The following is a 15,432-nucleotide window of genomic DNA, read 5'->3' on the forward strand; positions in this document are numbered from 1 at the left end:
TCTACAGGGATTGGTACAGGAGTAGAAGAACTGAACTGGGTGAACAGCATTTGTCTGCTAAGACATAAGTAACATAACTGCAGTGTCAGAAAGCTTGACTATAGGAGCGTATCTTAGCTTGATACTGCCTGTCTGTAGAACACCAAGATGCATCAATTACAGCATGTGTAGATGTTACCAAGCTAATTTTAATTGATCTTGGTTCAGTATCATACCAGTGAAACTGTTGGCAGCACACACTTCACTTGACAACTACACACACCCATCCGGAACCCTGCGTCCTTAGCTGGGACATCTAGGCCCTTTTTGGTGAGATAGCTAGTAAGCTTTATGCCAGAGAAAATGAGGCACTAATACCGTGTTCATAGCTATAATATCTTGGAATAAGGAAATTTGGTCCTTTTATTTATGAAATCCAGTCAGAGCTTCAGGTGATGCTTCCCAATGTAGCATATACCACCTCTCAAAGGAGGTTAAGCCTAGTTAGCTCTTGCCAAGACACAGTAGCCACTGACTCATGTGGAAACAGGATTTCTTTCACACAGAGTTTATGGTTGGTTTTTAAGCTTCCCTGACTGTTTTTTCACTGAGTTTTTTGCTTTAATTGCTAAAAAATGTTAACTGTGACTGATGTGTGCGCTGTACTGTACTAACTCTCATTTTCAACAGTGCAACAAAAAGAGAATTATGGGAGAAAAAAGCCCTATCAGTTCCTAGTGCTAGTTCTCCTCTTAATTCTTAATTGTTGACAAAGTCTATTGAAAGTATAATGTTTATGCTAGTATCCATCCTTACAATGTAAATAATCGCTGCAACTTATTAGATTGTAAAAAAAAAAAAAATTGTAGCTTGATCTCAGCTTTTGTATCAAATTGTTTTCTTACTTCTTATTCGATTTTTTTTTATCTGTGGAAGAAATGCATAACTAAAAATATTTTCTGCTCTGAGAAATAATGGCACTTTAGAAAGGAAAAGTCTAACAAAATAAATCTCTGTGATTATCTGCACATTTTTTTATTTTATTTTGTTTCTGACAAACTGGTAGTTGGTGTTGTGAGGCTTCTCTCTGCCCAGTTTTTGGAGAATTTAACAGTAGTCCACATGTGATGCCTGGTGGAAAATTACTGAACTGCACCTCTAGAAGGGCAAGCAGGTTAGATGCGGTATATTTCGGTTTAGTTTATTTTCTTACTTATTAGCTGATACGCTTGCTAAAACATCCAGTTTTTTTTTTCCTATCAAAAAGGGGAAAAAATTTAAGCAATCATGAGACACTTTTTATCCTGCTTCAGTCTCACTTAAGCCAAATTATGATTATTCTTTTTTAATAGCTTTACCTCAAGGAAACTCTTGAAGGAAGGTTGATAGCATTTTATGTGCCAACAACTTCAGAGTAAGAAAATAATAAGGACGTTAAACTATTTGATTTTTTAGGGAGGAAATGTTCTGTGAATCACCAAAAAATATTCCAGAGCACTATACTCCAGATACTAGGGCCAGTTTTTTGCTAATCCCAGCAGGATATGGAGACGTGGATCTATGGCTTTAAATTCTGGGCTGGTAAGCTCCTGCCAGCAAAATTCTTCTTCACATACAAGTCCAACATACAGAGAAAAACAAAAAAATACAAACCAAAAAGTAATGCTGCTAACCATATTTATTAGTTCAAAAATAAACTTACCATTATTTGCATATAAACTCACTACTATCTGTAATATGCAATGCAATTTGTCCTGCTACTAACAGATTAACTTTTTCATTCATTCATTTGTTACTTTTACTCTTCCAGGCCAAGCAGGCAATTCTCGAAATGGATGCCATACGTGAGTTGGTTCTTTTTCACTTTTGTTTTAAAAAAATAATAAAACCATCTTCAAAAGTTTGGCTTTAGCTGTCGGTTTTACTTGAGATGGAAGAAGGTCAGGCTTATGTTCCTTGAATTATGACCTTGCTGGAAAAGGCAAAATTGGATGCAGATCCTGTGGAGCTCTGTAGGCATTGGGCTGATTGGTCTGCAACCAACAAGCTGATGAGCAAGGAAGAAGCAAATAAGACCCACTGTAAACACTGGCCAATCTCTTTTGCTTACTCCATGCTGACTAAGTACGTGATCTTTCCTGTGTTGTAGTATAAACTTCTTCTGGCTAGTACGCACTGAAGGGCTAGCATTATGCAAACACACCTTGAAGAAGTACATAGCAATGCTATGACTTCTTCATGCTGGCAAACCTGCAACTGGAGGATAGTGACGCTTGTCTTCTTATGTCTGAAGAGTTTACCTCTGTGTGTCCCACAATCCAGCACAGGAAAGCACATGATGCTGCTGTCTGTGCTCAGAGCACAGCCCCATCTGCACAGTCTCTACTGTTGCATCTTCTCCTTTCTGCCTTCAGTAGTGCAAGATGCTTCAGCTCTTCATGACACCAATAATCCCTGGCAGTGTAGGAGAATGAGAACAGTAATCCTAGGATATAAATGCTGAGGAAGTCTTGGAGTATAGCAGGCTTGTTATTTATTTACATAGTTGTTGTAGAGTTTGTCAGGAAGGCTCTGACTGAGAAACTGGCAAACAAACATGATGGTGGTGAATAAATGTTTCTGGGTTAGCCATCTGGAGGCAGGCACAACTACATGGGCAAAGCATTTCTCTGGCTGGTGGGTTAACAGCTACCTTAGAGCAGCATATCTTGCTTGTGTTGCTCCAGGTTCTGATGAGGTGCCACTATATCAGTCATAAAGGGGTGATGGTACTCCTCTAAAGGGAGCCAAGGCATGTGAAATGCCATCCTTGTCACTCTCTTATTCTTTGTGCCTCTGCTTGTTCCCCAGATCACCCAGGCTTCCACTATAGCCCTGACGGAGAAATGAAATCATCATATCAGCCTAAGGAAGGCACTGCTCCTCACAGAGTGAGAAGGAAATCAGGTGAATAAACTCCTTTACCATCCAGATGACAAAAGGAAAACCACATAGGACTGTTTAGAGATGGGTGAGGCTGGGCACATGCAATTAGTTTTTAATCTGCACACTGTGCAGATTTAACATGGCACGGTATCTCTCAGATGTGGGTGAAGCATCTTATTAACTATTTGTTGTTTCTGTGATTTATGATTTTTATCCACTCTTTGCATTTAATGTAATGAAACTACATTTATAACAGTGGATGCACAAAGAACAGTTGGTACTTTCTAATGGATAAAAGAAAGCCAGTCACATTATTTAAATCTGACATTCCCCCCTCTCTGCAGTAACTTGTCTCAGAAGTGATTCCATCCTGATTATGATAGGCTGGTTATTTCAAAACACGATTGCTGTCTATACTTAGTGTAATGTCTGCCTTATGGATAATAAAGATTTGAGAAATAGTTATGCTGACTTTAGAGGGTGTTCTTCCTTCTAGGTTGAACATATATCCATAATTACTGTTAGTTTCCTCTCAAAGACACTACCAATGTCTTTGTGGTTGTGTGACTTCATATTGCAGTCACTGTGTTTGTCTCTTTGTCTCCTTAAAGACCTTTCCAATTTGGAGTGCGTAACACTGTGTATTAGGAATGACTTCAACAAGACCAGTGAGGGTATTGATGTAATGATTTAACATACAGCAGCATTTATGTCTGAAAAACAATCAAGGTCTAATTACATTTCAGGCATCTTCCTTTGTTTCTGAGGTGTATTATTGCATTGGTGCTGCTCTGCCTGTGAAAGGAATAATACAAAATACTGATCAAATGGCCTCCTATATGACGTTCAGCTACCTACACTTTTTAAGCCCTCTTAAGTTGTTGATACCTCATACATATTTTGAATAGAAAACCTCCAACAACTTAGTGTAACAACAGAGATGACCAAGTCTTTTGAAAGCAGGAATCTTAACATGGGATAAAAATTTATGTGTGCCTTGTTGTATGGAGAGCAGCTTCTATCGCATTGAGAAACATATGTGTTCTTTGGTAACAGCTGTAGGTTTGGCACTTCAAGAAATAGTTTGGGGTTTTTTGTGAGGAAATCGGGGGATAAAGAAATTAAATTCTGGCTTCATTGCATGGGCTTAGAAGCTTAAATTTTGATACATATGTTATAAAAAGTTGGCAGAGATGCCCCCAGCTTTCTTTGGAATGCTGGAGTGCTTAAACTTGTTTTTGTTGTTTTCAGAACCCTCATCTAGAGTCCATAAAGTTTTGAAGTCAAATGGTAAGCTACTTTGTGTACTGTTTATTGACCTAGTGCTTCTGTACTTTGTAGAACAAGGAAAGATGGATTCTTTTTTCTTATTACTGTCCCTAAATACATTAGGGGGGGAGGAGGAAGTTTAAAAGAAAACAAAATATCGGTGTTTAATGTCTGCTTTTCCAAACTTGGGGTTTGTGTAAACATCCTAGCAACTGAACACAGAGAGTCTTGGCCATCGTGAATGGTTGCTCATATCATAGCAGTGTTGCAAAGTTAGGCCCTCAAGTGGAACTCTGGTAAATCTCATGCTGTCTGTTTTTTCAGAGACCGTATAGTCTGTTTGTTCAGTTGCTGCTGCCTTTAACACCCTTTGGGAAATTTGTAATTGGGATATTAGTGTCGCATTAAAATGGGCAAAAACTGATAACGGTTTGATCATTTACTTATTTCTGTTTTCAGATATAAGTCCAGATATGCAGAAGGTAAGCCATTTCTTGTATTTCTTGTTTTAGCACATTCATTTGACTTGAAGCACAGTATTTACTGAAGAATCTGCATCTTCTTGGTTGTGTTGACTTTAAGAATGGAAACAAACCCATAAATGTTATTTAGCATCTCAAATAGGATTACTGGAATGAAAGCAATAGAAATACAGTTTACTATTTTGGGAATATTTAATAAAGAAAAAATTACTGATCCATATATTGTTGTGATTTATAATACAGTACAATCAATTACTAGGGCTATAGAATACTTAAAAATACCACTAGAATCAAGGAAGTGCTGTGTATAAAGATAGTGTTTATTCTTTGGAGCATATTATCTCTGCATTTATTAAATAAGACTGGAAATTTCAGCTCACTCTGAAATAAATATCATATATGTAAACCCTGACATATCACCAAACAAAGCAGATGCAGCTTAAGCAGATAGAAATGAGCATTTCTAATTTGTACATTTCCTGTAAGAATTTGTAATGATGTTACCAGTACAGTTGGAAAGTCTCATGTGGAATTTCGAGTCTTAGGGTTTTATTTAGAATGGAGTTTAAAGTGGGGGTGTGTGGAAGTTTTATAAACAGGGTACATTAGATATGACTTCACTGTCATGCCATAACACTGAAGGTCATGATTTGGGAGGTGGGGGAAGTGGGGATTTGCATATATTTTTTCAGTTCAAAATATTATATGGGAAAATACTTATTGTTGTACTTTATAAACAATACTTTATATATTGTTGCCTTTATAGATCTCATTTCAGTGCAGCTAACTCAATGTAGCTTAAACATTGCCTAGAAGTCTGATGTAAAACAGTGTCTTAGGAAAATATAGAATCTCTATAAACTTCTAATCAAAGTTTTGTGGTGGGTTTTTTTTAAGCGGATTGGTATTGAGGGAGCTCTATTATCTCAAGCCACCAAACCAGGATCAAGTGAAGCCCTGCTGAATTCTAGGAAAAAGGTTGCATTGGAATCCAGTGGGCTGGAGAGCCAATTGCAAGAGTCTATTGAACCAGCCTACAGCAGCGACCAGGATGAAAATCTTCAGACTTCTGCTATGGAACAGATTGATGCTGATGATGAAGAAGAGTCTGAACAGGTAGGAGAAAGAGGGGAAAAAATAAAATCATTTTTTCCTGGGGAGGATGGAAGAGAGATTAAAATTATCTGTAAAACAGCCATGAAGAAAGAATGCATTGCAAATATTTACAACTTTATCTTCTTAGATATATTTTAATTTAGACCTCGCACAATACTCTCTTGCATTTAACAGAGAAGATGTAAAAGTAGCCACTATACAGAGGGAGAAATTCCCACTGCTTGAACAAGATTTTACTTAGTCCTTTGCAGTCCTCAAACTTAGTTCTGACAAAAAGCTATTGTTTTTACCTGTTGCACGCAACTGGCTTGTCCTTGCTTCTTCAGCTGATGCCATGGAAGAAACCTTTTTAGGCCACATGCAAAGACAGTGCCTTCAGGTCTCCAAAGCAAGGACTTGAGTATTAAGATTCAGGCACTGCTGCAGGTGATGTGATGTTTCTTGATTTATGAGCTCCTGGCAGTAGCTAGGAATGTGTGAACTTAAATATGAAAAGTTTTGAGTAGAATTTCTGAAAATGAGAGTCTTTATCTGTTACTACTGCACAGAAGGTAGTGTTTCCCAGTCTGTATGATATTTCCACACGTATGTAGTACTTTTGAAAGACTAAAACCCCAGCTTTGAAATGGGCCTGTATTAAATTATCTAGATTTTCAGTTTATTTTGTTTAGTTGATACTGAGGTCATATCTTTGTGCAGTCCATTTATTTTTTCAATTATACTGAACCAATTATTGAAATTTTTTGAAGCTTACTGTGCATTTCCTCTTTGAAATTACATTATTTGCTTTATAAATATTTGACAAAATAGTATCTTGTATGAATGTAGTGCAGTGTCTTGTATTTCTCCTCTTGCTGATATAAGTAAGTACAAAAGAATAAGTAAGCCCAAAAGAATACCACCATAAAAGTGTATACTAGTAGCTTAGTGTTTAATACTAGATCTGGCAACAATACTTTCACAGATAGTCTAGGCTCTGAATCATTGCTGTGGCAGTGCTCTGATGACTCATGAGTTTATTAATCTTCCAGTATGGATCCCTGACCTGTTGTAGCTACTAATAATTCCTGTTATCAAGACTGTACAAAGAACTGTAGATTTTATTACCCCTCCCTTTCCTTTTTTCTTTAAAATCACAGGGAGTACAGCAAAACTCATTGCAGAAATCAAAAGGGGGAAGAAAAAGACTTAATAGCCAAGCTGCTGAAAATGTTGAAAAACGGAGAAGTCTTAATGTCAACAAGTGTGAAATGCAGGCATGTAATTATTATTTTTACTTCTATTTTGCTATGCATCATATATATGTCAAAGAAATCTGCTTTACCTAAGTATGTAATTTACAGTTTATGTCATGTATTAGTATTCATATCATTGAAATATTAATCTCTATGATGAAAGGCTGTTCTTTTTGGGGCTGGGAAAACAAGCAACTAACCAAACCAATCAGCATTAACTTAAGCCAAAAGGAATTATCTTTCCCTCTCTCTCCCAACCTCTGGCCAACAATCTCTGCAGCATCATGTTGGCATAAGCAAGCATGTGGCCTTGCTGTAAATTAGATCTGGATGAAAACTTACTCTGAAAAGAAAAAGGAAATTTTCAGTGGCATATGCTAAAGAGTACAAGATTTCTTTCTGCTAGGGTTATAGGCAAGGGGAAAGGGAGGAGAACAGAACTTTTGGCACAAGCCCAGAGTCAGATTAGCTTAATCCGACTGTGAAACTGCAGAGTTAGCATAAAAGGTTTAATCTAACCCCTGCCAAACAAATTTGCCTTTAATTACTCATGCATTAACATAAGCTACTGTACTTTGAATCTTACTTTGAAGTAAGATTTTATTAAATGCCAAGAGTGAACTCTGAGCCATGATAAGGATTAGAAGACAAAGTAGTCTGGCACTGCCACCTTTGCTCCCTGGCTCTCTATTGAGGAGTCTGCTTGCCCTGTCCATCTGCACATGATTCTATGCTGCAGGACCCACTATGATGGTTCTGTGAGTGGAGGGAATTGCTGTATTATTGCAGGGATATGCTAATGTTACCTGCAAATTTGAAATCTTCACAGAGCTCCAAGGACCCCTCAGATGAAGAGTCAACCCAGCTGAATACTGACCTTCCGTTTTCCTGCGCAGCTAGACAGCCACAGTCTCCTAGACAATTCAGCACAACCCAGAGCAATTCGCTAATCATGAATATCCTGGGAGGAAGTACCTCTGTCAGAAACATCTGGACGGACCATCAAATCAGGCAGGCATTGTTTCCCAGCCGGCGCCCACCTTATGACAACGAAGATGATGAAGACGATTATCAAATGTTTGTACCATCACTGTCTACGTCCAATGCAAGCTCAGCTGTCAGTGGAGAAAGGAGGGGTTCTTCTGGGCGTCCATGCAGCTGGCATTTGGGGGTAGTGCATCAAAACGAGACTTCCAGCCCCACTCGTCACAAAATTGTCAGACGGGCCAGTAGTGCTGGTGAAAGTAACATGTGTCCAGCCAGCACAAGGTGTAAAATAGTGGAGCGTGGTTCTCAAAGGGAAGTGAAGATAGCAGAAGTGAGCAGTAGGAATGCATATCCCGAATCTTCAGAGGAGTTGACTATCGATGATATTGAACATGTTTATGATAATATAAGCTATGAAGACTTAAAGCTGATGGGTCTGACAAGAAGGGAGGAGACACACCGTGGTCCCCAGAGATCTGCTAGAGACTCTCTCTATGAGGCTGAAAACAAAACCGGCTTAGATTCACCCTCCAAAAAGAGGACAGCAAATCAAAACAGGGCCTTTGTTTGTGTTAGTAGGGAGGAGATACTACTCAGTAAAGAAGCACCTACTTCAAGTTTAGATGAGCTCAGGATTGTTGAAGACAACATCTATGACACCATAGTGCTTCCAGAAACACCACTGTTGAATTTTAAATGTGACCCTTTGAAAACCTCTAAAAGGAGGAGTTTTTTGGAAAAAGACTTTGCATATTGTGACAATCTACAACATTTTGTTTCCGAAGAGAGTCTCCAGTTCAGTGAAGATGAAAGTCCTTACCATCGTGTTCCCATTGACAATGACTATTTGAGCTTAGTAGATAGCTCCTCCAACTCTGATTCTCTGTCCCATAAGTCTGCAGCAGATAAACTCTCAGAGGAAGTAGATGAGATTTGGAATGACCTGGAGAACTATATCAAGAAAAATGAGGAAAAGACAAGAGACCGTGTCCTTGCAGCCTTTCCTGTCTGTAAAGATGATATGCAGGAAAGGCTGCATGCTGGTAGTACACCTGAACTGAGTAAAGATGTAGAGTATTCTCTGTCTACTCTCTCTCTGCCAGAAACTCCTATTTTCCCTAAAACTGTGAAGCCCAGGGCTGCCACCATTAGTGAGGCGAATCTCAGGCTTGAAGACACTACACCATGCAAGAACTCTTTTATGAGTCTGAACAGATCTTCCTACTCCAGTGAGATGCCTCTTGTAGATGGTCCATATGAACCTGCCAACAATGTTCTGTCCAATGTGCGTGCAGAGAGTGTGGAAAATGACTTGGCTGTTGTGGATAAAACAAAGAACAGAGTTTTTATGATGGCAAGGCAATACAGTCAAAAAATTAAGAAGGCTAACCAGCTTTTGAAAGTTAAAAGTCCAGAGCAGGAACAGCCAGCTAGCAGACAACAGAAACTGAAACACAAAGATCTTGCTGCTATTCTGGAGGAGAAGAAACAAGGGGGTCCTGCTATTGGTATGTTAAAAACGTTTCTATACGGATACATTTCTTGAGTAACTTTCAGTGAACTTTGTGTTCTGAACTGGAAGATTATGAATTTTCCCCACCTTTTTCATTGAGTATCAGTATCATACTTTCTGTGTTACCACTGAGATGAGTTTTCTGGGACTGCTTTAACATGAATAGTCCCTTATATCTCATTTCTTGTCATTGCTTGATAACTGTGGGAAGAAATAGCAGGGTGGTGTCAGGAAAGAGCAATTAAACTGAGACTGGAAATAGAAATCATACTCAAAGCACTATTGGCCTCTTTACAGAAAAGCAGTTATTTCCTTTAATAGTGTGATCTTCAGAGTTTGACTAAATTGTTTATTTTCAAGTTGGTTCACCATCTAACAAGTCATGTACATTTGCTCAGATACCATCCACAATCACACCCATAAGCACAAGGAATGGGGTCAGATAAGAAAGAGATGGTGGTCTTGTTCTGTCAATGTGCAAAGTCATGGATATATGCAAGAGCTCTGGAACTGTTTTTGTCCATGGTCAATTGAAACAAATTGAAAACATGGAGCCAGCAGACTCCATGCACTAGAGTGTCATTCTTGCCTTCTTGTGATATTTATTAAAGTCTCTTAATATCTTATTTACCAGGCCATTTTTAGAATGTTATTTTCCATTTTAATATGAAACAAGCAGCATATTGTTGGAACTATGGGCTGCATTGTGTCCTGCGTGACTGCTCACCATAGCAAGATATTTTGTTTCTTTTTCTCAATACAGTGTACTGAAATGCAATGCAAAGGGTCTTTCAGCCTCCATTGTTTAATGTTACTTTGTTGACGCCAAATATATTTGCACAGCTTGAAAGATCTTCTCTTAACTGATACTAAGCATTTTGAGATTTTTAAATTTTCACATGATTAATTGGAATGCATTCCTTGTCTCTGCTAAGTTAATTCTCTCTCCTTTCTAGGTGCCAGAATAGCTGAATATTCCCAGCTTTATGACCAAATTATCTTTAGAGACAGTACTCCTAAGGTCCAAAAGGAAGCCTGGGTCACTCCTCAGGAGCCATCAGCTGGGAGGTTTTCCACACCCGTGGCCACATCACCTCCCCGTTCCCAGCCTGCCAGTGAATGCCCAAGAGCAGAAGATTGGCTTTTGCATTCTACATACAGTAATGGCGAGCTGGCCGACTTCTCTCCGTGCTCTGAATCCCAAAACCCAAAGTCCAAGAACTCATATACAGAAGCTGGTACAAAAAGTAATTCAAAGCAGTTGCTATCAGCTGGATCGGTGCCTTCCCTTCAGATTTCTAACCATTTACATGTCCCAGCGCAGAGGTGGAGTGCCATTATAAGCCAACCAAACAAAGAAAACTTACATCGAGATCACATCTATAATTCACTTGGGAGGAGAGTAAGCAATGTAAAACCACAGGCATACAGTAGGTCGCAGTCATCTTCCTCAATTGTGGTCAACAGGTCTGGAGAATCAATTGTATATACTAATGAAATTGACAAGAAAAAGCTCCATTTGAATAGGAACTTCCGATTCAACAATCATCAAAGTCCTGATATTGCTTCAGCATGTACAGGGCCGGAGATGAGAAAGCAGATCCCTGAAAACTGTTCAGATATAATTCTGCAGGATTCTCAAAAAGTCCTGAGAGTGAACAGGGCCTCCCCTCTGACAGCACAGATGGCCACTCAGAACTATTTTTCGAATTTCAAAGATTCTGAAGAAGGAGAAGGGGATGATGATGACTATGTTGAAATAAAGTCTGAAGATGAGGGATCTGACTTGGAGACTTCTCAGAACCAAACAAGGAAATCGAATCCTAAACTGCGTAATGCAGACGCTGTTCCTTCTGAAACGCTCTGTGGCAAAACTGTCTCCTGTACTCCTGCAAAGTCTGCCAGCAGCAAACAGGCACTTACCCCATATCTGACTGCATATAGTGATTCAGATAAACTGAATGACTACCTGTGGAGGGTACCATCTCCTAATCAGCAGAATATTGTACAGTCTTTAAGGGAAAAATTTCAGTGCCTCAGTTCAAGTAGCTTTGCCTGATGCTTTCAATAATTTCTAGCTATACTGCCTTATCATGACAGAGTATATACTAGGACAATCAGTACTGGCATCATGTATTTCCACAATATTACACAATCAGGCATTGTATCACAATAATATTGTAAATAGATGTGAAATGTATCTTTTTTAAAGTGGTTTAGAATCCTGAACATAAAAAAGGCCATACGTGCACTGTCCGGAGTCCCTCTCTGGAGCGCAGGTGGACTTCTCATCTCGTATTGGATCTTTGCATCTCTTCCCTTGTTAGGTGTCATGACCCCCCTCATTCTTACCATCGAACCAGGTCTGATACCATTTGCTTCTTAAAGCATTTTATCATGTGGAAACCTTAGTATTTGGACTTTCCAGTTGGCTTCCAGTGTTCTGCCTCCAGAATACCTGCGTGATTACTCTGCCTACATACAGGAGCATTTAGCTGAACAGCTGCTCCTGTGGCTGGGCAGATTTCTGAGGAGGTTCTGGTAGTTACACCAACAGACAACGTGCATAATTGCACATACTTTTTTGCACGTTACTTTTTATCAGACAGATTCCAAGGGTGTGGGACCAATGCATATGCTATATTACTTTACAACAAGCTTCTTACATTTTATACAAAATCTAGTCCTAGTGCTTGATAGCCTCTTCTACTTTCTGGAACTGCATAGTCAGCAGAAGACAGGCAGTGGTGGCTTTTTATGAAAACCTGTGGATGTGACATAGTCCTTGTCCGGGGAATTGTTCTGGCAATAGAAGGGGAGCTCCACTGCTTATGAAGAGGACTAGACCAGTTTTGGAAACTCCAGTGATGGTGGTGTAGAGCAGTTTTGGAACCTTCAGTGATGGTGGTGTTTGTGACACACAAGGAAAATTTGAGTATCATGTAGCTCAGCACCCAGCAGTTGAAAGCTGCTATGTGAGAGTTTGCAAAGTATCTGTGACCTGTTGGACCTTTGTTCAAGTCCCAGTGTCAGTGACCCTGTGAAAGAATGAGGCTTGACCAGGTACTTGGGTGAAATACTGATCATGGGGCAGGTTTGGCCCACAGTGGGGTTCAGTGACACTGGTGGTTGAGTGACAAGCAGCTGTCCCCAGGGCACACATCTCCTGTACTAGGAAATAACCCTTCCTGACAGAGAGAGGTAGAAGATGTATTTGCTAAATCAGCCAGGGCTAACTCTTATCCAATTTGTGTACAATAATAGTAGATTAAAAAATGAGAATACATTCCATTATTTTGCAAATAATGTATCGAATAAATGCTGCCATTTAGAGCAAAGACAGGCTTTCCGATATCATGCACACTTACTCCCCTTTGTCATCTTTGTTGCACAGCTTTGGATTCTGTTACTTGAAAACATTGTACTTAAAGGAGAGCCTAAATATGTCTACACTGATCATTTTGTGTGACTGTTCTGTTCTGGTGCTTAAATTCTTCACATTACATGGGGAAAGCCAGTACCGAGTTAAACATATCAATAAACAAAGGAGTTTCATAGAAATGTTATTTTTACTAATCACTTATCACTCCCCTAAGCTACAGAGCACTGTACTTCTGGAACAGCTGACTGTTTACTACATTGGTTACCATGAGGAAAACCTGAAGTTGTCAGTGTACAGCTAACTACTTGTTGACTAAGATTTGAGGACTTGAATTTATTAGAATGGATTAAATTATTTACCACACATATCTTGCATTGGCTAGAAATTGTTATTTTGAGGGCTGGTTGGTCATGGTACTTGCTAGCTCATACCACAGCGATACTTGTTACAGTCAGCACATCCACTGTGATAGGATCCGTATCTAGTAAAATCCGACTGAGAAATAATGTTGTACATATTTAAGACGCTGAGGTGTAGCAGAGCCCGTATTTATTTAATGTAGCTTGTAAACTATTGTAAATATGGATAGAAGGTAAATCTGTGCGCGCACGTGTCTGTGCGCGCACGTATCGATTTGTTTAAACGGCTTAGGGGAATGTTTAACTCGCGTCTTACGCAATCAGTGGAGTTGGGAGGGAGGGGTAAAAAAAAAAAGCAAACAACAAACAAACAGAAAAAGGGACTTCTACTAGCATTGTAACTTCTCCCAGGGGCCATTTCATACTATTTTTAATAAACGTTGAGTATGCAAAAGCTTTGGGTGCTGTTCCTTGGGGGAGGGACGTGATGGGTTCTCCCTGTCGGAGCTGATGTTTGGAGGTGACTTGGATGGTGATTTTTTGTTGCAAAAAAGCGGAAGCGCAAGCGGCCGAGCGCCGGGGCGGGGAGCGGGGCGAGAGGGCAGGCGGTGCTCCAGCTCCGCCCGCCCCCTCGCCCTACTCCGTCCCGGCGCCGCTGCTGCAGCGGCCACTGTCGCCGCCGCAGCGCTCCGGAGGGATGATGAGCGCGGTGCTGCGGCGCTGCCTGGCCTCGGCGCTCCCCGCCGCGCTGCTGCCGAGCCGCGGGCTGTGCGGGTGGCACCCCCAAGGCGGCGGTGCGGCCGCGGCCGCCCGGTAAGAGGCGCACGTGGGGAGGCAGCGCCGGCTGATGCAACCGGGGGGGAGGGTGGTGTGATGGTGTGGGCATGGAGGGAGGAGTGGTAAAGGGGATCTTGGGGATGCTTCCTGACTGGGTGCGTCGGGTCGGGTTTTGAGCTAGGTTTTGGGGGACCGTCGTAGCGAAATGTCCCCCTTCCCGCAGAACCACTCGGTTGGGTTGTTTTTTGCTGTGGCTTTTGGTTTTGTGGCATTTTGAGAGCGACCAGAGCAGCCGTCATGTAGTGGTGGTTCAGGTGAGGCTGTGCGCAGGTGAGTTCCTGGAAAAACGTGTCCCTCGTCGCCCCCGCCTCACCGATTCAACCTTGGCCGGGATAGTTTGCCACGGCGTGAATTGATCATTGGCTTTTGCAAGGGGCACGGTGCGAGGTATCAAAAATCCACTCTAGGCTGTGTTTTCCTCCGTTTATCTTGCTTGCTGTGGGGAACAAACACACAGACGTGTTTCAGGGGGTCTCCTCCTTCCTCTGCTGGTTAAGTGTCATCTGTATGTGCAAAAGGTAACAGGAGAGCTGACAGCCACTTACCCAGAAATTTTTTCCAGAAAGCACTCCCAGTGCCTGGCTGTCACCAGTTGTGGAGGTCGGCGTTTGAATAAAGACCTCCACAACTTATCTGGGTGCAGCTGGTAAGGCGATTTTATTATAAAAGTAGCAGGGCAACTGAACAGCTTAAAGGGACGAACAGAAGGGCACAAAAGAGCACGAGACCAAATGGTTCCAGCCTTAAAATAATGTGGGTAAGGAAGGCACTAGAACAGAAGGTGGAGTTTAGGCGGAGCATGCAAATTACAACCAATCATAGGAAACTGGGGCTGAATATAACCATATATGGTACTGCGTCAAATATCAACCAATGAAGGAACAGAACATACATACATTATATGTAGAATACAATACAATACAACAACTTATATGCAAAATCTATGATTTCCTTATTAATTACACATTTTTAGACCACCACAACCAGTTTTTCCAAGAAGCAGTGTGGCAAACAGAGCTCCTCTGTCTCCCTCCTGCCAGTGGTTTTGAATGGCATTCATGAAAGTGAATGGTCTGCTGCTCTTGGGGCTGGTGTTAAGCTGTGCTAGCCCCAGGTGTAAAGGCTTCTGCATCTGGCCGAGGGTATGGAAACAAAAGTCCCACCTGAACCAAAAGTGCAAGGTCGTGGTTCCCTGGTGCACTTCCTCTGGTGGGGCTGGACGAGCCTTCTCATGAATTAACAGTCTAGCTATAATGTTTTGGGCATGTCGGAGCAATGACGCAAATAGCTGTAAAAAAAAATAAAAAAATTCTGTGTACCTGTGTGCTGAACACTAGCCCTCAGAGTT

At 40.8% G+C, this 15,432-nt stretch overlaps 2 protein-coding genes across 6 annotated transcripts in view; both read left to right on the forward strand.

The window, feature by feature from the left end:
- Window positions 1-12,321, forward strand: part of PLEKHG1 (pleckstrin homology and RhoGEF domain containing G1) — a 128,850-nt gene extending 116,529 nt beyond the window's left edge. For all 5 annotated transcript variants that reach the window (XM_027688187.1, XM_027688195.1, XM_027688162.1 and 2 more), the window contains 8 exons: window positions 1,790-1,823; window positions 2,830-2,925; window positions 4,156-4,194; window positions 4,633-4,655; window positions 5,553-5,771; window positions 6,905-7,027; window positions 7,836-9,501; window positions 10,463-12,321. In XM_027688187.1, coding sequence (XP_027543988.1) covers window positions 1,790-1,823; window positions 2,830-2,925; window positions 4,156-4,194; window positions 4,633-4,655; window positions 5,553-5,771; window positions 6,905-7,027; window positions 7,836-9,501; window positions 10,463-11,565 — 3,303 coding nt within the window. In that variant the 3' untranslated portion in view covers window positions 11,566-12,321. The remainder of the gene's footprint in view (window positions 1-1,789; window positions 1,824-2,829; window positions 2,926-4,155; window positions 4,195-4,632; window positions 4,656-5,552; window positions 5,772-6,904; window positions 7,028-7,835; window positions 9,502-10,462) is intronic.
- A 1,455-nt stretch (window positions 12,322-13,776) lies between these two features.
- Window positions 13,777-15,432, forward strand: part of MTHFD1L (methylenetetrahydrofolate dehydrogenase (NADP+ dependent) 1 like) — a 139,345-nt gene continuing 137,689 nt past the window's right edge. The window contains exon 1 of the mRNA XM_027683494.1: window positions 13,777-14,060. Within this exon, the coding sequence (XP_027539295.1) occupies window positions 13,777-14,060 (284 nt within the window). The remainder of the gene's footprint in view (window positions 14,061-15,432) is intronic.

This window comes from Neopelma chrysocephalum, unplaced genomic scaffold (assembly GCF_003984885.1).
Source record: "Neopelma chrysocephalum unplaced genomic scaffold, ASM398488v2 Primary Assembly neopelma1_23, whole genome shotgun sequence".
Lineage (NCBI taxonomy): Eukaryota > Metazoa > Chordata > Aves > Passeriformes > Pipridae > Neopelma > Neopelma chrysocephalum.